This window comes from Trichosurus vulpecula, chromosome 9 (assembly GCF_011100635.1).
Source record: "Trichosurus vulpecula isolate mTriVul1 chromosome 9, mTriVul1.pri, whole genome shotgun sequence".
Taxonomy (NCBI): domain Eukaryota; kingdom Metazoa; phylum Chordata; class Mammalia; order Diprotodontia; family Phalangeridae; genus Trichosurus; species Trichosurus vulpecula.
Window position 1 is genome coordinate 74,764,062 of NC_050581.1, and position 23,607 is coordinate 74,787,668.

Here is a 23,607-nt window from a genome sequence, read left to right on the forward strand (position 1 = left end):
CCAGGAAAAGGGAGTAGCACGAGTGGAGGAGAGGGGAGCGAACATTGGTGTATGTAGGGGGACAATGAGGAGCCTGGCTTAGCTGAATGAAAGGGTGGTTGGGTATTAGGGAGGAGGGAATCATAAGTTTGGATAGCTATTTGGAGAGCGGGGAATGGAGGGCTTTTAGTGTGAGTCTGAGGCAGGATTTATGTGGTTTAATCCTGTAGCCCTAGCTCCCCAGGATCCTTGATTAATTGCTAAGATAAATGGGTATCTAGAGCTCATGGAAGCCATGCTGTCCCTGCCTCTAACCTAGCCCAGCCTGGCCTGAGAGAGCAGGCCTGCAGGGCAGGGAAAGGTTGGCTCGGGTGCCATCCCAGGCTTGTCTCTGTGGTCAGGACACGCTGCGGGAGTGTGCCCGTGAGGACAAGCACTGCCTGAGTTACCTGCCCATCATCTCACCCGTCTACTTCGTCACCTTCGTCCTGGTTGCCCAGTTCGTGCTGGTCAACGTGGTGGTGGCCGTGCTGATGAAGCACCTGGAGGAAAGCAACAAGGAGGCCCGGGAGGATGCAGAGATGGATGCTGAGATTGAGCTGGAGATGGCACAGAGCAGCACAGCTCCTGCCGCTGTGGCCCGAGGCCCAGGGCCCCCACCTGGCCCAGACAGCCGGCCACCTGTAGGGAGCCACCAGGCTGGGAGCCCTGAATCCACTCTGTCTACAAAGCAGCAAGTCCTGGTGAGCATACCTGGTCACATCTGGGCCAGCTCCCTGCCTACTCATATCAGCATAGCCAGACTTATTTCTGGGCAGGGGGCCTTTCCCTGCAACCTTGTATTGAACCCTGTAGACAAAGTGTTCTTCACCTGGGCTCTGTAACCTTGGATAAAGAAAAAATTATTTCTTTATTTCAGTATGATTGGTTTCCTTTGCAATCCTACATATTTTAGTTTATGCACTTAAAAACATTATTCTGAAAATGAATCCATTGGCTTCCTGCCAAAGGGGTCTAGAACACACAACAAAGTTAAGATGTCCTGCAATAGCCTCCGAGCTAGGTCTGATTCTGGTGAGGTTCAGTTCTATATGACTCAGGATATTTGGAAAATGCCATGGGGCTACATGGGGCTCCACATGCCCAGACCCAGAATTTAGAACTGAATATGAGAGGCCCAGGATGAAGGCCTGAGATGACTCAGGCCCACTATCTTGTGTCTCTACAGGAAGGCACTGGCTCTTCCAGGGAGTCTCAAAACCTCCTTGTGGTGCACAAAGTGGCTGTGTCCAGAATGCACTCCCTACCCAATGACAGCTACATGTTCCGGCCCGTGGTGCCAGCCACAGCCCCAAATACCCTGCAGGAGGTGGAGATGGAGACATACCCAACGAAAGCCCCAACAGGTATGGGAGAGGGAGCTGACCCTCATCCACCCCACTAGCAGCAGGAGCACCACCCTCAGTAGGTCAAGAAGGTCATGATCAATGAAACTAGTCATTGACCTTGTTGGGGCGGGAGTCTGGGAAAGGATGGACCCAAAGTCTGTCACGTCAAGAGGAAAAGGAAAGACGGAGGGGAGTGATGGAGAGAGAGATGCATTTGGCATGAGAAGGTCGGCCTTGCTCTGGTAAATGTGAGACAAATCAAGTCCCATCCTTTCATTGGATTTCAGTTTCCCCTTTGCAAAAAAACGAAGAAATGATATTAGATTGTCTTTAAGGTTCCTCCTACTCTGAATTAAACGGCACAAGTCTGTTCTCCAGTCACTTACCAGTCACAGGGCTTTCCAGTTTAAAAAGCATCTTCACACCTTTTCTCCATAGCCTTGGAAGGGAGGCAGACAGGGTAGGAGTTGTTATCCTCAGTTTATAGGAGAATCTGAGGCCTATTGAAAGTTGGCTGCCCAAATCACACAAGGAATCGGTGGCAGAGCTGAATCTCAGGTCTCTGAACTCCCAGGGGCCCAGGGCCCTTTCACCATACCCATAAACATCATCACATGAGGGAATGGGACCCTCCCCAGTGATAAGGAACATGGGAGTCCCTTTACCTGCTGTGCCAATGCTGAAAAAGACCTGCTACAGCCAGAAGAATACAACACTCTGGAGGACATGGGGTCCCAAATGTCCCAAGGGTGAAGGGTCCCAAGCTCAGAATCCCATACCTTGGCAGTGAAATATGGGGGTTTGCTGAATCCCATAACATCACCCCACATTGTGCCCTGTCAGCAGTTGGGGGGAACGGATGGGGATGAAGAGAAGGTCAACAGGAAGGCCAATGTCTGGGCCAGAGTATTCAGGGTACCTTCCCCAACAGCTTCCTGCATCACACGGAGTCACTTCCAGATTCCAGTGAAGCCTCAACTAAAGGAAGCGAGATGCTGAACCCAGGCTATCTGTGCTTGGCAGCCCAGCAAGACCAGAAAGGCCAGAGCAGGGCAGGCTAGATCAGCAAAGCCAGGGTGCTGTGCTCTGGGCTGAGCCCATTGGTCTATTGAAAAAGTTCTGCCACCCCCTCAGTCAATCAGGAACGGCCATGAGTGCAGGGGTTCTCACACACTGCCCCCCAACGGCACTGTTACAAAGTCAAGGCTCCTCTCTTGTTTAAGGAGGCTATCACATGACTCAAGGCACAGGTTGTTCATGGAAAGCTGTCAAGGGTTCCTTCCAAGATAACAGTCAAGTTTTCTGAATGCTTTGGAACCAGAGAGACTTGCTCATTGGGGTAAGCATGCCTGAAGGATCTTCCAGGTGCACCAGCACACCTTAAGGCATGTATTACTATGGCTCCTCTCTTTCCTCTCAAGGGAAGTAATTGGGTATGGGTGTGCCAGGTGTGGCCGATGCTCAGTGAGGAGGGGGTCCTGGACTCCCTGTCCCAGGACAGTGTGTATGATTACACATCATGGAGATGTCTCTGAGGGGGAATGTTCAAATGGAGCTCTGGAGACACTGGAAAGGGAGAAAGAGATGACAGTGATGGGAGGGAAGAGCAAGAGTTTTTAGGAAAGGCCGAATATGTGACTGCAACTTGAGGGAACAAAGTCTCTGGTGGAAGAGAGGAGGCCCACTAGATAGCACACCCACATAGCCCTATGGAACTGCTTGGCTAAGCCACATGCTCCAGGCAGCCACACAAGCCAGAATGGTAAGAACTTCCATGGAAGCAGCAAGACTGGAGCCAATATTGACCTGCAACATCCATGCCATGAGTCCATTGTCTGTGTCCTGCTTTTATGAGGTTGTTGAAGCCAGGGGGAGAGAAACACAATAATACAGATTCTGACATCTTCCCCACATGTCAGCATGCATGTACACAAACGCACAAGTCTTCCCTTACATCCTCAGCCTAGCAAGGAGAGGACACAGGTATATACCCTCCAGGTACAATTACCCCAGTGAACAAGTCTCTCTGGTTCCAAAGCACCATGAGAACCTGGCTGTTCTCTGGGGAAAGGCTCCTGACAGCTGTTTGTGTATAAGCTGTGTCTTGTTAGTTGATAACCCCCTAAATGAGAGGGGAAGTCACAACTTCATCATCGAATGACTGCAGCTGTGGGAGTGTGTGAGAACACCTGGATTCATGGCCATTCCTGATTGGCTGAGGGGGTGGCAGGGCTTTTGGGTGTAGTCTCACTGAGACAGCCCAGCCCATGCAGTTGTCAGGACTGCACTGCTGGACTGACTGCTGATGGAAGCTCTCCAGGAGGCTGTTTGAGGTACGGAGCCTATGACAGGGGCGTTGAGCTCCAGTGGAAACAGGGCCACTCAGGGGGACATAAGGACCTGCTGCTGTATATTGACTTAGAAAACCACATATTAACATTGCGTATTTTCTATTGTATTCTTTATTTTGTTACGTATTTCCCAATTATATTTTGATCTGCCTCAGAAGCTGTGTGTTTGACACTTCTGGCTCACAAGGCAGTCACCGGCCTCTCCTCCTTTACACCTTATGTTCTCTCTGGCCCTCTTTATGCTGTGCTTTTCCTCCTCCTCCTCCTCCTTCTCCTCCTCCTCCTTTTCTTGCTCTCTCTCTCTCTTTTTCTCTCTCTCTCTCTCTCTCTCTCTCTCTCTCTCTATCTCTCTCTCTATCTCTCTCTCTCTCTCTCTCTCTCTCTCCCTCCTCCCTCCCTTCCTCCCTTCCTTCTCCTCCCTTCCCCTCCCCCCTCCCTCTTTTCTCTTCTCTCTTCTCTGTGTCTATCTTCCATCCTCCCTCCCTTCTTACTTTCCTAGCATTCCTATTTAACCTCTTGTCACCCATGTGACCATCCATGCACGGCCTCTTGGGACAAGCCATTCAATATACTTCCTCCAGTGAGAGAATCTCCTCGGTTTCTAAGTATTTTGGGCACCTGGCAGTCCCTCTGGGAAGAAACCCCTTAACAAAGACAGTTAATTCCTAGTCACCCAAAATAGTCACATTCCTCCAGTGTTCCCTTTTGGGTCGTCCCAGGCATGCAGTTATATTTTGTAGCATCAAAAGACTGGTGAGTAAAAGACGTACGGTGAAGTGGAGGGTGGGGGGAGGCGCAAAGGCACCGCGGAGCTACAGGAGCAAGATAATAGGTTTGCGGCTTTTCTCCATAAGTGGTTCTGGACCCTCCAAGTGAAAAGCTGCTTCTGAGATACCACAGAATTTTTAGGAGGTGCCCCCCTCATATCAGCAACATGTGGCCACAGGAAGCAGGCCTGATTTGCCACTGGGAAGGGAACCAGATTTTGACTTGCTAGCGACCAATGCAAAGGGTCAGAGTTCTTCTTAAGGTGTGATTCCAGGGCATGACTTACAAACCTAATGGCCACTGTCTAATTTGGGTGTTTTATGTGGGAATGAGGAATACATCCAGCAAGAGACTAGAAAGCACCTCTGGGTTTATGGTGTCCTGGGCAGAAGCAAAAGTGATGTTCTCATCACTGGAGATAATTGAAGAAAAGACAAAAGAACATGGGAACTGAGCTAAATCTCTAGGTAAAAAGGGGAGTTTATTTCTTTGGTTATAATGGGGAAAAGAGGGCCAAGAGATAGCAGTGCTGATCAGGATAGGTGTGTGATGATAGACTTGAAAGAAAGCAGAACTGCTCTATTTAGCTTCTCTTCGGTTTGCCAGACAGAATTAACTTCTATGCAGGCATATCTTCTCCTTCTTATGCTTGGGAAATTGGGATTTTTTTATTTCATATGCATGACACATGCATTTATCCCTATTAAATTTTATCTTTTTTATTTAAAAAAAAAGAGGGGCAGCTAGGTGGCGCAGTGAGCCCTGGAGTCAGGAGGACCTGAGTTCAAATCCAGCCTCAGACACTTAACACACTTACTAACTGTGTGACCTTGGGCAAGTCACTTAACCCCAATTACCTTGCCATCCCCCCCCTAAAAAAAAGAACAGGAAGACTTGGATTCAAGTCCTGCCTCTCATAAATATAGGCTGTATGATCCTGGGCAAGTCACTTAACCTCTAAGTGCTGTAGGAAATTCTCTAAAAGTTGCAGAGGTGGTGCTGACCTAACTTGATAGCAGTGGAGAGTGCCTCATCTTCATGAATCCAAATCCAGCTTCATACACTTACTAGCTATTGACCCTGGGCAATTCACTTAGCCCTGTTTGCCTCAGTTTCCTCATCTGTAAATGAGCTGGAGAAGGAAATGGCAAACTGCTCCAGTATCTTTGTCAAAAAACCCCAAAGGGGGTCACAGAGAGTTGGATACAGCTGAAACACACACACACACACACACACACACACACACACACACTCTTACTCACTTTACAGGTAGACTGTGAGGAAGATGCTCTACAAACCTCAAACCTCACCAGAAATTAAGCAATGGTGATTATTCTCTTTATTTTGGGCAGCTAGGTGATGACCCTGGAGTCAGGAAGACTCATCTTTCTAAGTACAAATCTGATCTTAGACACTTACTAGCTGTGTGACCCTGGGCAAGTCACTTAACCCTGTTTGCCTCAGTTTCCTCATCTATAAAATAAGTTGGCGAAGGAAATGGCAAACCACTCCAGCATTTTTGCCAGGAAAAACCCAAATGGGGTCAGGAAGAGTCAGAAACAACTGAAACAACCAAACAACAACAATAAAAATAATGGGTATGATACAAACTGAAGGAAACTGAACCCTCTGAGGAGGAAGCAGATGCTTTTCCTCCAAGGGATGACCATATGGCTCCCTGAGTGCTGGTGATCGAGTAGGAAAGCATCTGTAAAAGTCAGAGGAAAAAGAGAGGACGAGATGGATTGGTTGTAGACTTCCTGATGAGGAATAGCAGGCACCTAACGGTAATAACAGAGACTTCTGCTGTCTCCTGGAGTATATATCTGAAACGCAACAGAGAACTCCACCCCTCCCCTCCCCAGACTTTCAGATGTAATGACTGCTACCCACTTCTGGTGACTGTTATCCACTTGGACACAGAGGGAATCAATAAAGTATTGCTCCTGGTTATGAAGTCTTATGTAAGAAACTGAAACCTAGGGGCACAGGTGCTATGTTCATCCCTGTTGCCAATCGAAGACAAGGGCTTCATAAGAGGTGAAGAATTGGTTAAGAAGATGATGCCTGAGAATGGGATTTAGTTCTCTGAACTATGGATTAAAATATAGAAATGAGAGGCTCTTGACCAAGAATGGAGTACACATAATAAGAGTTGGTTTAAAAGAAGTATTCACTCTAAGTTCTATAAATCTAATCAAAAGGGTTTTAAACTGAAAAGAAAAGATTGAGGGAAAATTCTCCCTCCCTCCCTCCCTCCCTCCCTCTCTGTCTCTCTCTCTGTCTCTCACCCCTTCCCTCCCTTCCTGTCTGTCTCTCTCTCTCTCTCTCTCTCTCTCTCTCTCTCTCTCCCTCTCTCCCTCTCCCTCCCTCCCTCTCTCTCACACACACACATAGACATTTAAATTATCTATATATAAAGACTTATATACATATATAAAGATCCATCAAGCTAGATACCATAGAGTTTTGCTATAAGGAAGGAAGATGAACAGTAAGAAAAATGTAGAAGTTCACAACCAACACAATCCAAAAAAGAAACCAATACTAAAATCTATGGCCTTAGATGTCCATATCTAAATGCACAAAATATAGGTTGGGCAAAACAGAAATCTTAACATAGGAAAGCAAATTTGAACTCATATAGCTATAGGAAAAAATCTATGTCCCAAAGACAAAAAAAGTCAGGGAGAAATTAGTTTGTTTCTTTAGTTATCCTGGGGAAAAGAGGGTTAAAAGAGAGACAACAGTGGTGATCGGAGTGGGTGGTATGATGAAAGGCTTGAAAGAAAGTGGAACTGCTCTGTTGCTTCTCTTTCGTTTGCCAAGGAGAATGACCTTCAGACAGGAAAGGACAGGTAATTAGAGACATAGCAAGAACACCTAACTTCCATCGACCAAGTCACCAAGTTCAGCTGAACTCCATCCCAGGATACTAAACGTACTGGTGGCCATGCTTTAACTAGCCCCTGTCTGATGTTTGAAGGATCACACAGCATTAAAGAGATGCCACAAGACTAGAGAACAAATGTCTTAATTTTCAGAAGAAGGACAATCAAATCTACCATCGCTAGGTCACTAACTCTGACTTCAGTTCCTGGACAAACTCCAGAACATATTAATAAAGTGATGGTTTCTGACTACCTTAAAAAAAGAGGAAGCAATCATCACAAAAGCTATCATGGCAAGACTAGGTCATGATAAAATCACGTGATTTCTTTTTTTGTAGGGAGGGATAGGTTGGGAGTCAGGGTTACTAGACTGGAAGATCAGGTTATGGCCATAAACAGAGTCTGCCTCACTTTCCATAAAGAATCTGGCAGAACCTCTCATGCTATTCTGTGGAAGAGATTTAGCAGCAATGAATGAATTAAATGAAGTTTTTGTGAAAATGGGGAAGACATGGGCATCTTTGTAAGCAGTAGGGAAGAAACCAACAGACAGGGAGAATTGAAGATACGTGTGTGTGTGTGTGTGTGTGTGTGTGTGAGAGAGAGAGAGAGAGAGAGAGAGAGAGAATAATCAGAGAGCAAGCTGGAGAATACAAGATAGAATTGAATCTCTTGTTCAAGTAGGGGAGTTTGCCATAACAAGGAGAAGGGCTGCCTCTTTATGTGAGGCAGGGGTGAAGAAGGAGATAGCAGATGGTAGTGGCATCTGAATGAGGTGAAGTAAGGATGAAAGGAGAAGTAGAAGCTATCTACAGATGGCCTCTATTTTTCCAATGAAATATGAGGCAAGCTTCTGAGCTAAGATAATGTAAGGGGGGACCATGGGAGGTTGAGGAAGGAAGGTTGGGTTTGGGGAAAAAAACCCTCTGTGCTGAGTGGGATAGTGAGTCAAGGAGGTATAAAAAGACTGTATTACTGCAGCAAGGGACCCCTTGAGATTACATAACATCCATTTGTAGTGGTCCCAATTGGCACGGTTTTATGTTTTCTCCCAGCCTCATTCAGCACCACATGAATGGGAGAAAAGGCAGCCAATGGTGGGAGTAATCAAAGGCTATGTATGGTAGGACAAGGCTATGAGGTAATGAGATTCCTACCCTACTGGAGGACTTCCAAGCAAAAGCTGCTGACCAGGTATTGAGGATTTGGGGGAGAGTTTCTGATTCATTTCAGGGTTAGGTATGATGGCCTTTGAAGTCCTAATATTTGATGTTTCAATTGCACTTTAAGGTTTACAAAGTGCTCTAGCCACACCATCTCTTTAGAGCATTGCTGCAGCCCTCTGAAGCTGGCTTTAATTCAAACTCAAATTAGTAAAGGACTTTTAGGTTTGCAGAACACTGTGTAAGCTCACAACATTGTGAGGTAGAAAATAAGTCCAACTCACATTTCTATAGCCTTTTAAAGGGTACAAAATACTTATTTTATAGTAGCTTGTATGTCATGGCTCTGAGCTCCATGTTCTAGGTGAGGAAACCAAAGCTTAGAGAAGATAAAGAGTTTGCTCATGATCACACAGCCAGTAAATGTTAGAGGGGGGACTTGAACCAAGGTCTCCTGCTCTAGGTCCAGTGCTTGCAGCAGAAAGGTAGCACAATGGTTAGGGCTCTGGACCTACGGTCAGGAAGAACTGAATCCAAATCCAGCTTCATACATTTACTCTCTGTGATCCTGGCTAGCTATTATTATCATTATTCCATCTTACCACACTTGCTCTCATAGGAAGAAAAATAGCCCAGGAATGAGGGTGCCAGCCCTGGAGTCAGGAGAACCTGAGCCCAAATTTAGCCTCTGACACACACTAGCTGTGTGACCCTGGGTAAGTCATTTAACCCTGTTGGCTTCAGTTTCTCATTCATAAAATGAGCTGGAGAAGGAAATGGCAAAACACTCCAATATCTTTACCAAGAATACCCCAAATGAAATCATGGAGAGTAGGACAAGATCAAAACAACTCAACAACAGCTGCCTAGGAAACAGGAATGAGGAAGAAAGACGGAAATGATTCTCAGAGACTCAGATGCCTATACTGTAGGATCCAGTGTGAGTTAGAAAAAAAGTAAACAAAAGATCTGAATGTAAAGAAATAAAAATTAACTCAGGTATCATGGACACTTGATATGAGACTGGTGATATAAGAGGGTAATAGACTGGTATGCCTTGTGCAAAAGAAGTCGATTAGGCAATAAAAACAGCAGACTAGCATTCTATACCTGTGTGACCTTAGGCAAGTCACCATATTTCTGTGTCTCTGTTTCCTCATCTGTAAAAATTAAGAGGTTGTACATGATTTCTAAGATCCCTCCATCTATGGTCCTTTAAGCAAGAATCTGGGATTTCATCCATGTATATGCTCCTTTGCCTTTCATGAGTTGCTGTGGCCAGAAAACTCCATCACCTGGAAGTCATCTATCTGGTGATGAGCCTCTCTGAATTTAGCTAGGCTACTCCTCAGAAGACAGGCATACTCTCCATGTCTGGGCCCACACTTGCAACCTTTTCAGCTTGAGGTAGGACCTGCCAGAATTTTTTTATTCTACTGACGTAGACTTCAAGAAGCCAAGGTCATTTTCATAACACAGAAAGACATCTGAATACACAGTAAGGCAAATACACAGTAAAGCAGGCCTGCACAACCTCAGCCCAGGGGCTTCCTACAGCCCTTTGGCCTCTTGTAGCAAGCCAAAGGATTTCCTCTACATACAAAGGATGTTTTCCTCTACATTTTTCCTCAGTCATGCAGCAAGCGGCCCTTAGGCCACAAGTCGTGCAGGCCTGCAGTAAAGCAATGAGACAAGAAGCATTTATTAAGCACTTAGTGTGTGCCAGGCACTGTGCAAAACACTGAGGGCACACAGTAAAAAGAAGCCCTCAAGGAGCTTACAGTCTAATGGGGAGAAACAAGACAGGGATTAGGATGGAAGGTAGAATATACCAGCATGGGAGCATGGTGGAAAAGTCCAGGAGAGTCAGAAGCATATCCAAGAGGGGAATGAAACATAGCTGGCCTAGACTGGTCCCCAAAATGAAAGCCACTAGATTGAATTCATCAACGGGAAAAAGGGTCTGGCACGGTGAAGTGATGTTTCACAGATATGGCGGCATGTTCCAGGAAAGTCAGAAGCACAGCCTACAGAGGAATGGGTAGGAAGTTAGTGGAGAAAACAGTATAATAAGATGGTAATCCATGAATCTGAAGTTTCATGGGGTGTATGGTGAAGAGCATCTGAGGAAGAAAGATGAAATTAACATGACAGTGGAAATGTACTGTCAGGCCAGATGGAGGAAATGGATAATAAGTTTCCAATACAGATAACAAACTGGAACGGAGACGAGATAGAGGTTTGATAAAGGATTTTAACAGTCTGAGGAACCTGTTTTAGATCCCTTTTTGCCACTATCAGAACAGCTGAGAAATCTTTGACTTGATTTTCTGATAACTTTATCTTCCAGAAGATGTAGGATATGATGAGGGGAACTGCTATTCTGGACCTGGTTCTGACCAATAAGGAAGAACTAATTGGGGAAGTAAAAAGAAAAAACCTTGGCACACAGTGACCATGGCATTTTATAGCTCATGATAATAAGAACACTAGGCATACTCTGACATGAACCTTAGCCTTGGGAGAACAGAATTCAAAACATTCATAGAGAGGGTAAATAAGATCCTATCCTAAAATTATTAAGAGGAAAGCTGACTCAAGAGAGATGAGAAGCTCAGAAAGACATTCTGATCAGGTAATTGCAAATTAACCTAAAGAGTAAGAAAAGAGATATCTTCAAAGAAATTAATGTGACCACACAGGGAGCTCATCAGTCACCTCAACATCTCCCATATCATCCCTCCTTTCTACTTCTATTGCAACCACCCTGAGAGCCTCAACATTTCTCATCAAAACTACTTTTTCCTACTTTCCTTGTCTAATCTACCTCCCATAACTCTATATGAGTAATCTTTCTGTTGCAACCTTCTGATTTCTCAGGAACTTCATTACCTCCCCATTGCGTACCAAATAAAGTATAAACTCTTGATCCTGGCATTCAAGGGCTTCTTATAACCTGTTCTATAACCCACTTTTCCAACCTTAGCTCATGCTTCTATCCATAGCATCTTCTACATCCTAGCCAAACTAGAAGACCACAGGCTCAGATCTCATCCTTGTTTTTCCATCTCTGAACCTTCTCATCTCTCATCTGTCTTCAGTGCTTCATTGGACTCATCATCTCCCACCACCCACAGTCTCCTTCCATCAAAGTCACTTTCTTCAGGCCCCAACTCAAGTGCTATCTCCTCCATGAAGTTTTCCTTGAATACCCTTTCTCTTCAACATGAAAGTGATTAGCTTTTTAATCAAATTTTTCATTAACACTTTCCTGAAACTGTCATCAAAGAACCCTGTTCTTTGACCACTAAATTCCTCTGTAGTCTAATTTTTAAAAATAGAGGGCTGGCCTTGGAGTCAGAAACACCAGAGTTCAAATCCTGCCCCTGACTCATACTAGCAGAATCACTTGGAATAAATCACTTAATTCATCAATGCCCTCGGGCACTCTAAAGCTGTTTTTGCTGTTGAATTGCTGATCTTTACAGGTGAGTCCCTAAAACAGAAATTTAAATCTCTAAAAAAATCTCTGGCTGAGTCAACTGAGCCTTCTGACCATCTATTCACCAAGCTAGCCAAGGTCAATGGGTTCAGAGAGCTATATAGCCTGATTCCTGTTTCCTGTAACCGTTTTACCTTCATATTACTACCATATCCAGTTGCAGTTAATCCAGTAATCTGGGTAATCTTTAATCCAGTACCTGTTCTCTCTCTGTCTCAGTCTTTCTGTGTCTCTCTTTCCTCTGTGCTACCTCTCTGTGTCTCTCATTCTCCGTGTCTCTCGGTCTCTCTCTCTCTCTCTCTCTCTCTCTTTCTCTCTCTCTCTGTCATACACACACACACACACACACACACACACACACACACACACACACACACCTCAGTGTGCTAATTCTAGGGCTTACTCACTGTGAGAAACGTGGTTTTGGGGATCACTGGACTTCCTAGGCAGGACCAAAGTCCTGAGCAAGAACCCTGTGATAATCCCTAGGGAAGGCTGTACAGACCACAGGACTCCCAGAGGAAGACCAAGTGGTAGCCATCCCTTAATCTGTGGGGATCACAGGGCCTCCTAGGGGTCAGACCCTAAGGAAGACCCAAGTGATGGCCCCTTAGGATGGCAGTAAGATCACAAGGCTCCCGAGACAGGGCCGGAAGTCCCATGTGATGTCCCCTTAAGAAGGCCGTGCAGACCACAGGGTTCCCCAAGGGAATCCAGAGTGGTAGCCCTCTTAACACCGCAGTGGGGATCACAGGACACCCCAAGACAAGATCCAGGAGTAAGCCTGGCGAGCTTCCACTGCCTGTTGCTTCCCTTCACTTGACCTTAGGAAAACCCATGTGATTTGCCCATTCACACCCAAAGAACTCAGGACCAGAGTGGGCAGAGGAAGGCATTTTATTACGCTCCCCGGGAGAGCGGGTGTAGTGCTCGCAGGAACACTCACACTGATACAGCTGCAGGAGCAGGGGTAACCATTCCCTCCACTCCTGCTAGAGTCATGGTTAGTTTACAATCTTTGTTTTTTTACATAGTTTTCCTAGGTTATATAGTTTATATAAATAGGATAATAAGGATACAGAAGCAAAAGTGAAGTTAATTAGATTTTCCTTGTCTTAGTTTAGGATTAAACTATATTCTTTTACTTCCCCTATTTTCCCTCTTTAACATATGCAAATTATGCAAATCAGTAGGCCTGGATTCTTGACCAAGACCAGACCCTAGATAAGCTTGAACAGGTTCAAGTGGGTTTGGCCTCTCTAATTCCCCTGACTGCCTTCTCAAAAAGCATGCACATGCACATGCGTACAAGCCTCTGACCTCTCACCTGACCGACCTTGAGGCCTGGTCTCTGCTAAAGCTGGGGTGGGGGAGGGCAGGGAAGCACACCTTTAGTTCTGTGGAAACAAAACTCCTCCTCCCATTTCTTACACTCACAAAGGAAAAAAAATTTTAATTGAACATAAAAAGATACAGTTAACAGAAAGTGCATAGGAAGAAATTTCTGCGTCACAAACTGGGTGATTACACAGTTTATTAATCTCTATTGATATATCTCTACCCTCCATATTTTTCCAAGCTTCCAGAGCTCTACTCTCAGGCTCATCATTCACCCAAACCAAAAATGACTTCTTCCTGCTTAGTGAATTTAAGGGTTGGCCTACCCGGGTGCCTAGCACCAGAGCCTACCGGTCAACTTTCGAACCCCAAGGCAGACCTCAGTCAGTCAGGGGGTTTCCTCCACACATTCCCACATAATCAAAATCAGAGGACCCATTATTCAGATAAAGCAGCACTTTTCAAACTTTTTGGTTTCAGGACCCCTTTACAACTCTTAAAATTATTGAGAACCCTCTCAAAGGGTTTATGCTTATGTGGGTTATATTTGCGATATTAGAAATTAAGCCATCTTAGTGTTATTATGAAAAGAGTTTTGGTCTTGAGGACCACACTTTGAGAACTTCTGTGATAAGGGAAAGAAAAAGGATCATCATATCCAAAGAAACAGAGTCATGCAATTGTTCCATCAGCTCGAAATACCCACAGTTTATAGATTATAGATAATATCATTATGATAATAATTTATAAACCATGGCCTCCAAAGGGCCACCCCACCCTGAAGTAAGCCTTGAACTAGAATCCAAGGATCTTTGTCCATAGGTCTTTGCACATCTGACTATGCCTTTGGGCCTCATAGATTTCTTGCCCCACAGGACACAAGTTCCTGATCACATTCCAGCATTTAAGACCACTGCCTCAAAGGCAAGAAGAGTTCCCTAAACAAACTCCTTTATCATTCCCAATTTTTCCTCCCAGGAGAAACAGTTTATTTGTCAAAATGGAAGCACGTGGGTAAGACCAAAGGGCATGTGTATTTCTGAGGACATTTTCAGGACTTTGGAATGTTTGCCCACTAGTTTCTTCAATCAGAGAAGAGAGTTCCTTGTTTTGTCAATAGACTCATATAATCACAAAGTGTTTTCTTAACCCCCATCCCCATGTGCCCATCTTTGTGTTCAGCTATGCCATGGGAGAGACAGAGAAGAGGTAGACCCAAATCCTAGATATGGAAAGCTTACCGTCTTTGGGAGGAAAAGAGAGAGGAAATCTAGGCTCTACTTTCAGTCAGCCCGTATTGGAAGGGACAAAAAGGAGAAACAGAATCAGCACTCAGACTTGAAATGTTCACGATGAGAGGGAGACAGAAAGAATGGATCTGGGCCCTAAACTTGAACAGTTCCCCATCAAGGAAAGAGAGAAAGAGCAGCTCTGGGTCCTGCACCTGGAGAGCTCACAAGCCAGGAAATGACAAATACAGAGGCCGGACTACAGTCTAGAGAAAGAAGATATATATGTGAGATTTTTAAGTATGATTTAGACGTCACAAAGAGTGTTTCTGATTGTAAGCAAAATCTGATTAGTGCAGTAGAGAAAGAAATCTGTCAGGCTAGCACAGATGGTAGGTACATTTTCTTAGTCTCGGGGGAATTTGGGGAAAGGGTAATGGCAAATCCCTTGATGACAGGGCACTGGATACTGTGTTCAGAGGCTCAGACCACTGTTGCCCTCTGGCTCTAATGAATTGATCCCCCTCAACCTAAGCAAGTGGCTTAGACACCCAGCCACATCCTTATTCCCCACCTAACCTCAACCCCAGGCTAAACCCTGACTTCAAACCCTGATCCTATTTCCAGACTGAGTCCTCACCCAATTCCAGTCTGACTCACTAACTGGGCCCCAGTCTCAGCCCTACCCCTGGATTCATACTAACTTCCCGTATTTTTCATCTCAAAGACCCTCCTTGCTGCCATATATGTAAGGATGGCTTTTGGCATTGTTTTTTTTCCCCTCCATCCCTAGGCTCAGTCACTTCTGTTCACTCTCAGCCGGTGGAATCCTGTTCAGCCCTTCAAGTCCCGGTGGAAAATACGCCGCTGACAACTGCGTCTGGGCCTTCCCTTTCTGCCACTACCGAGGTTTCAAGGTCCTCACAAAGTACTCCGAGGTCACCCAGCCTGAGCAGGCTGCTCTGTAGACAGGTAGGAAGCCGATGGCTATGATTTCCCATCCTCCAGCCGTCTGACCTAAGGTTTTGGGGTTGTTTGTTTGCCTTTTTCCTGCAGGAAAAAAGTATATAATTATCCACATTCCTTTTATGGGTCTAACATTCTGTAACGTATCTCATCTGATCTCCACAATAGCTCTGGGGGGAAGAAAGAAGGAACGAGGCAAAGAAAGAATTAGCCCTATTTGAGAGATGAGGAAATTTGGGCCCCTGGAGGTTAAGTAGTTCAAATCTCTTTTTTGTCCAGGGTTTTTTGATTCTACGATTTGCACACTTCTACAGTAGTGAGTAAGGGGCAGAGCTGGGGCTAGAACCCAGGCTTCCTGATACCTCCCCCAAGTCACCCACAATCCAGAGTTATTTCCTTTTCTAGATTCTAAATCTCCCAGACTCTGAGTGAATCTGTGCCCAGACTATGTTTTTCACCATAAGGTCCTCAGAGCGTGCTACTCATTCCTGCATCTCCCCAGGCCTTTAGCTTTCTCTTTGGGAGTCTGTGCATCTACAAGGTTGAATCCCACATTCTGAGTCACAGGTTTAGGCAGGCAGCCTTCAGCTATAGAGCAGGATATGCTCCAGGAAGACCCCAATAGTAGTTGACCCTGGAGATGGGGTAGCTGCTCCCAGGACCAACTGAAGGGAGCAACTTTGGAAAGTGCCTCTTGATTCCTCCAAACAGCCCTGGGAATATGCCCCCTAACCTGCCCCATCATCTTGTGTTTGACTTATAGGAAGCCTTACGGACTGATTCCCTTGAAGGCCAAATTGCAGATTCCAGGGACAACCTTACAGGGGAGCCCAGTGAGAAGACCCAGCCAAAGCGGGGCCCAGCAGGCACCCTGGGTGCCTCCTTAATGTGCCTCAGCCCTCTCTCCCTGCCAGGGACACCACCTCGCTCTCCAACTTCATCCCCACACTCCCGCCCTGCCAGCGTCCGCACCCGTAAGCACACCTTTGGCCAGCGAAGTATTGCCAAGCGACCCACTGGGCAGAGTGGAGACCCCACCACAGACCCTGAGACTTCAGACCCGGCTGACGAGGAGGTGAGTCACATCAACAGCTCAGCTCGGCCGTGGAGGCCCCAGGCTGAGGCACGGAGCCACTCAGCTTCAACTTTCACCTCCCCAGTCCGAAAGGCCTCTGCTTCCCCTAGTGAGGGTCATGTGGGGAGTAGTGGGCAGGACAGAGACCTGAAGAAGTTCTACAGTGTTGATGCTCAGGGCTTCTTGGACAAACCCGACTGGGCTGATGACCAGCGGCGCCACTCAGTAGAGGTGTGCTCATCCATCAGTGAAGGGGATAGCATCTACGAGGAGTCTGGGGAGAAAAAGGCCAGGTCATCTGGACCAACTGAGGCTGAGCCTGCCCCAGGGGTACGAAGGAAGAAGAAGATGAGTCCCCCTTGTATTTCCATCGATCCTCCTGCAGAGGATGAGGGCACCACAGCTCCCCGCCCCCCAGTGTCTGAAAGCAGTACAACCACTCTGAGGAGGAGGACGCCATCTTGTGAGGCTACCCCAACCCCCACAGCCTCCCACAGGGACTCCCTGGAGCAGGGAGAGAGTGCAGCAAGTGGGGCTGATATGCCCCCCAAAGGAGAGTGGAGGGTCCCGGCCCAATGCCGGGCAGAGCTCCTAATGGTTCCCAACTTCTCCTTTGAGCTGCCAGATACAGGTTCTCCAAGTAGTGGTCCCTTTTTGGACAGTGGCCAGACCATGCCTGCCAACTCCCGGCCAGATATGGGAGATTCCCCCATTGGGGCAACAACTCCCATGGAACTCCAAAAAACAGAGCATTTCAAATCTTCTGGAGCCCCCCCTGAGAAAGGCCAGGAACTCTTCCTCACTGTTCCCAAAAGCCCCCAGAAGAAGTCAGGACCATCCCCCACAACACCCTCTACAGATGATCAAATAGATGAACCAGTATAGTTTTGTGGATGGGTATCACTAAGGGCTTTGATGCTCAGATTTAGGTCCATGCCCAGCAGGGGAGGGGGAGAGAAGGGGATGGCAAGAATGCAGCCCCACTCTGGCAGAGCTGGGCTGAGCTGGGATTGCCCAGGGCCCGGGCCCAGGCCGGGGCTATGACCCCGTAGGTTTGCAGGAGGGCCAGGCAGTGGGGCCTACCATTGGAGCCGATCCCAGCCAGGGGGCAGGGAGGGCAATGCAAACATTTTTTTTCTTTTGGAAACAGTACAGGGAAGTCGCTTTTTTGCCCCCCATAAGCCTCAATCACATTGATTCAGGTTTGGGTTCTTCTTTTTTTTCCGCCTCTAAACGGCACCTTATTGTGTAGAAATGACACAGTACGTGAAAGTGCCCGGGCGACGTGAGCTGTACAGTGTCTGTATATCAGCAGTTCTATAAATAGAAATAATGTATTTGTGAGATAAAAAAAGAAAATGACAAAAAAATCTGTCTTCATAATGCACATATTTTTATAGAGAATAATCCAAAATGTTGGCCATTAACCTCCTTCCACAGCTAAGTGGTGTTTCCTTGTGTTTAATGTGGGAGTGATTTTCTTTTTCATTTTCTCTTCCTTCCTTTGCCCTTCTCATTCTCTTCTTCTTGTCATCTTCTCAACTTCACCTTCCAGGGGACATTTCTGGGTGTCTCCCTCCTCTCTTGGGTTCAAGAAGCATCACATCCTCCCTCTGGGGATAACCAAACCGCTACTGACTAGGGCAATAATATAGCATCACCCTTCCCCTCTTCATCCTTCACTCCTCTTGTTCCCTCCCCACTCCCAAGCAATCTGCCCGTAGTACATGGGATTTCTTGGTGTTTTATTTGACATTTTCTCCTCCTACCGATTCAGGTTAAATGTCGCAATAATCTGAAAAGATGTATTCAACGTTTAGCTTCTTGGGCCCAAGGGCCTGGGAGAAGGTGGAGGGGGGAAGGGAGGGTATGGGTGTGGGTGGGGGAGGCAGAGCAGGGAGGAATCAAAATGAATAAACGTTAAATTATTGAAGAAACATATTTCGTTTGCTGCAGTCACAGTAAGTTATTGGTGTTATTGGTGGAAAAAGTTGAACATATTTGTCCTGGACTCCATTCTTGGTGAGCATTTAAGCTGATGCTGTTCTCTTCGACCACCAGGGCAAGGGTAAGGGTAATGCTACTGCTGATTCTCCTCTACTCTCCCCACCCCCCATCCCCCACACAAAGTCTCTCCTTCCTACGACATTTCCCCTCTTTGGTATTGGGAGTGGGGACCACAGGTGTGCATGCATGTGTGCATTGGTGAGTAGCATAGGGCCTCTATGAAGCTTCCAGTTGACCTTAGCTCCTGTGTGCCCTAGTCCTGCTGTGTCTCCACCCCTTGGAGAAATTTCTTATTTCCCATTCTAGCCCTCTCCATATAATGGTTCCACCAATAGAAAGTTGTTGTTTTATGAAGAAGAAGAAAAAAAAGAAAAAGAACCTAATCATAATGATGACAAACACAATGATAATCCACCTGGCATTATGGTACTCTCTGCAATCAGCCATCAGCTGCCAATAATCCCCAGACGCCTCGTACTCATGCGTTCACCTTGTACCGTCTGTTATTAATGCATTCATTATGCAAAACGAGAAAAATGTATCTTGTTTCACATTATTAAACTATATAAACTGGAAGTGTGGACTGAATTTCTAAGTTGAGAGGGTGGGATGTCCTGTGTTCACCCCAGACCTGGGCTCAGCTACAAATATTGGTGTCATCTCTTTGCTTTGCCCCAAACCTACCTATCAAATCTAAGAAAACTGGAATTTTTCATTCATTCACCCAGTGATTTGTTCAATCAGCAAAAATGTGTAGAGTACCATAAGGAATAACGGCAACATTGTATAGTGGAAAGTCAGCTAATAGGCATTTATTAAGCACCTACTATGTGCTGAGAACTGTAAGTGCTGGGGATACAAAAGTAAAAGGCAGTCCATGAATTTGGAATCAGATGACCTAGGTTCAAATCCTAACACCTCCATTCACTATCTGTATGACCTTGAATGTCACTTCTTCTGGACTCAGTTTCATCCTTTTTAAAATGGAGTTGGATTAAATGACCTCTGAGGTTCCTTTGAGCCCTGAATCTATGATCCTGTGGTCCCTTCTGCACTGTCCCCACCCCATCCTCAAAGCATAAACATTAGTCAAATTTTAGAAGGTAGAAAGAGACAGCAGAAAGAAGCATAACCATCTTACTTGGTAAGGGAAAGGCCCTTATCAGACTTCTGAGCTTTACCTTGTATATCCTGAGAGTTCTCACTCATGTCTCTGGTTTTTCCCATAAAATGTGGCTTTTGAAGGGCAGGCCAGACAAAACTCAGGCCTGACAGCAGCTAGACTACATTTCCACAACCAGGACTCAAGTCCACTTGAAGGAATAAAATGTTCAGCCAGCTTGCAGCTCCTCACTAGCCTTGGCTAATTTTTGGACCCAAATAGTAGAAGGGGAAGTGCCCATGAAGGGAAACAGGAAAAATAAATATCCATGGGCATCATGTATACTCAAAAGCTTAAGTAAAGTAGAAAAAGGATTGGAAGGTGTATTGAAACCTGGAATCTTCCAGAACTAATATCTTGGGATTACCAGCAGCTCACTCTCATACCACTTTGACCTACATCTCCCTTGCTCATTCTCTCTGAAATCGTAGTTCTTTATATAAATCATTAGATGGTAGATTGACGTGATAGAGCATGTATGCATATACATATACATATACTTGTATATATCTTTTCCTTCCTTCGATTTCCTTCCTTAGCTTCAATTATAAGCTCCTTACACAAAAGACCTTTTGATCAGTGCCTAGTACAGAAGATTGCTCAAAGTAGGTGCGTAATAAATATTTGTTGAATTTAATTGAATTCAACCCCTTATGTTGGTAAAGAATTTTGATTTTCATTATCTCATAAATGTAAACTGCTACTTAGGTTCAAAAAATCAGTTATTCAAGCACAGAATGGGAGAGATAGGCCTAGATCATAATTCATGTGTGAAGGACCTGGGGTTTTTATTGGCCAAAAGCTAAATGTTATTTAATAGTGTGGTATAATAGGAAAGCTCAACTGATCTTGGGCCACATCAAACAAGATCTAATGTTCCAAGTTGGGGAGATGAGAACCCCACTGTCTTTTGCTCTGGCAAACTATATCGGGTGTATTTATTATGTTCAATTTGGGGTTTCTCATTTTAGAGGGGTCTTTGACAAGGTGGCACGTATCCAGAGGAGGACAATTAGGATGGTAAGAGAACTCATAACTGTCGTAAGAGAATCGTTTGAAGAAGCTGGGGATCTTTAGCCTGGAAAAGAAGACTTAGGAGGAATATCAGCAGATTGCAAATATTTAAAGGGCTATGGAAACGGAAGCAGATTTGTTTACTTGGCACTAAGACCATTAGTGGAGGCTACAGGAATCATATTTAGATTCAACCTAATGAAGACTTTCCTAACAATTAGAGCTATCCAACAATGGAATGAACTGTTTTATAGGAGGGAACTCCCCATCCTTCGTGGTATTCAAGCAGAGACTTGACCATTTGTCCAGGGTATATAGAGCAGATTCATGTTTCATGTCAAAGCTGGACGAGACTTCTGAGGTCTGGTTTCATCTTTGAAATCGTCACAATACACATGTGAAGTCAGTGGGGCTGGTATTTTCTTGCTTTACAGATGATAAAATTAAGATCTAGGGTTAAGTGATATGACTTGCAGAAGGTTACATAGTTATAGACATTCTCTTTTTCATAAATTAGCTATTGACCATAGCTGCACATTAACTTCCTCTTCTCTGGAGGAAAAAATAGGGATTTTTTTAAAATCCTGAGAAGTTTCCAGCATCCCAGCAAAATAGCGAGAAGTGAGACTAGAACAAGGACCCTCTGGACCTCAAGCAAGAAAACCACCAGGCCAACTTCCCTCTGTACATTCTCCTTCCTTGTACTTTCCTCCTACCAAGCACTGCTTTCCAGCACATGCAACCATCTGATCTTTTTTGCTTTTCCTTTGTGTTTATGTCTCTTACTAAGAACCTGCCTAAAATACCAGTTTCCCCATCTCTGACAGACCCCTAGTAGGTGAACAGCAGTTTCTCTGATTTTGATGAAATTTCTATCTGCTCTTCAAGGTCAGACCTACTACTACTGCTACCTACCTATCTACTACTTCTGTGGAATCACAGAAGGTTAGAGCTACCAAAAACTATCAAGGTTCTATAGATCAACCTCTTGTTTTCCAAAGGAAATTAAGGTCCAGAGATTAACTCAAAGTCACAGTTAATAAATGACAAACTAGCATGGAGCCACATCTTCTAACTCCCAAATCTGTGTTACAAGGCCTCTTTCCTCTTCTGCTCCTCTCAAGAAGCTCACACAACCTGAACATTAAAGTTTCAACACAAATTACCTAACCTCTCTGGGGAAAGGAATCACCCAGGGTAAGTCTGAGAGGGAACATTGAACTATTACAAAGATGCCTTAACTCTCAGACTGGTCCTAGATGGCTTCATCCACCAGTCATCAAAATTCCAAGGATTAAGAAAGGGAGTATTTTCTTGGCATCTGGGGAGGTAAGTAATGGCATTATATGAGTGTGGAGCCTAACAATACTGTATGTTACTGGTATGGTAACAGGTAACATCCAAGGGATGCTTAGGATGGTTCCATCCAATGCAGGCAGTGCTCCATTAGGCCAAACAAAGTCATTAGGTCATCACAAATATGCCAGAGTAGAAATTGACACCAAAGAGTAGGAAAGAATCTAGATTTTAGGGGAATCACCGTGGGGATTGTCAATGACTTGAAAGGAGACAGAGATGGCACGCTCATCAAGCTTGCAAATGATAGGAAGCTAGGAGACAGAGCTAACCCTAGAGAAGAAGAAATAATGTATTGGATGACAGAATCATGATTCAAAATTTCAATAAGTTAGAATGTAGGACCAAATCTGATAAGGTAAAATTTAATAAGGATAAATGTTAAGTCCTATACTTGGGTTCAAAAAAATCAATTGTACAAGTACAGGATGGAAAAGATGTGAACTGACAAAAGTTCATATGAGAAGGACCTAGGGACTTTAGCAGATGACAAGCTAAATGTGAGTTGGCAGTGTGATGTGGCAGTCAAAAATACCTAATGGACACTTGGATGACACTCACTGACATAGAGTATATAGAAAGAAAGAGGCCATAGTCCCATTGCGCCCTGCCCTGATGAGACCACATCTGCATTATTATGCTCAAACGCCAGGAGAATTGTTAGAAATAACACCCAACGTAGAGTTTCTTTTGCAAAATAGATCTTTGTTGACATTTACATTGCCTACATTTCTACACTTCCCCTGTATCCCTCTCCCTGCTCCTTCCCAGAGAACCATGCTTTATAATAATTTTTTCCCTAAGAGGAAGAGGGGAAAACATTCAACAAGACAAATCCATGCACTGAAAAAATTACCACACCATGGACTTCCATTCCCACAAAGGAGCAGAGGGAGTTGTCTTCTTGTCCCTTTGGGGGTGCCAAGATTGGTCCTTATTATTTCACCATTCAATCTTGGTTGTTTTGTGGTAGCTGTTCTTTCCATTTGTGTCTATTGAGTAGATTGTTTCCCTGGCTCTACTGACTTCACTTTGCATTATTTCATACATCTTTCCATGATTTTCTATGTTCACCATTTTCATCATGTTTTACAGTAAAATGATATTTCATTACATTCATGTACTACACAGTCATTCCACAATCTAAGGGCATTTATTGTTGTTCAGTCGTTTCAGTCGTGTCTGAATCTTCATGACTCCATTGGGGGTTTTCTTGGCAGAGATGCTGGAGTGGTTCTCCATTTCCTTCTCTAGCTCATTTTCCAAATTCAGAAATTAAGACACACAGGGTTAAATGCCTTGCCCAGGGTCATTCAGCTAGTAAGTGTCTGAGGACAGATTTGAACTCAGGTCTTCCTGACCGGCACTCTATCCACTGAGCTACCTAGCTGCCCAATTTTGTTTCTAATTCTTTGCAC

At 45.0% G+C, this 23,607-nt stretch overlaps 1 protein-coding gene across 1 annotated transcript in view; it reads left to right on the forward strand.

The window, feature by feature from the left end:
- The window catches only part of CACNA1H (calcium voltage-gated channel subunit alpha1 H), a 416,322-nt gene extending 398,787 nt beyond the window's left edge, over nt 1–17,535 (forward strand). The window contains exons 32-35 of the mRNA XM_036737928.1: nt 381–722; nt 1,208–1,385; nt 15,403–15,581; nt 16,339–17,535. Coding sequence (XP_036593823.1) covers nt 381–722; nt 1,208–1,385; nt 15,403–15,581; nt 16,339–17,535 — 1,896 coding nt within the window. The remainder of the gene's footprint in view (nt 1–380; nt 723–1,207; nt 1,386–15,402; nt 15,582–16,338) is intronic.
- Nucleotides 17,536–23,607: the final 6,072 nt, after the last annotated feature.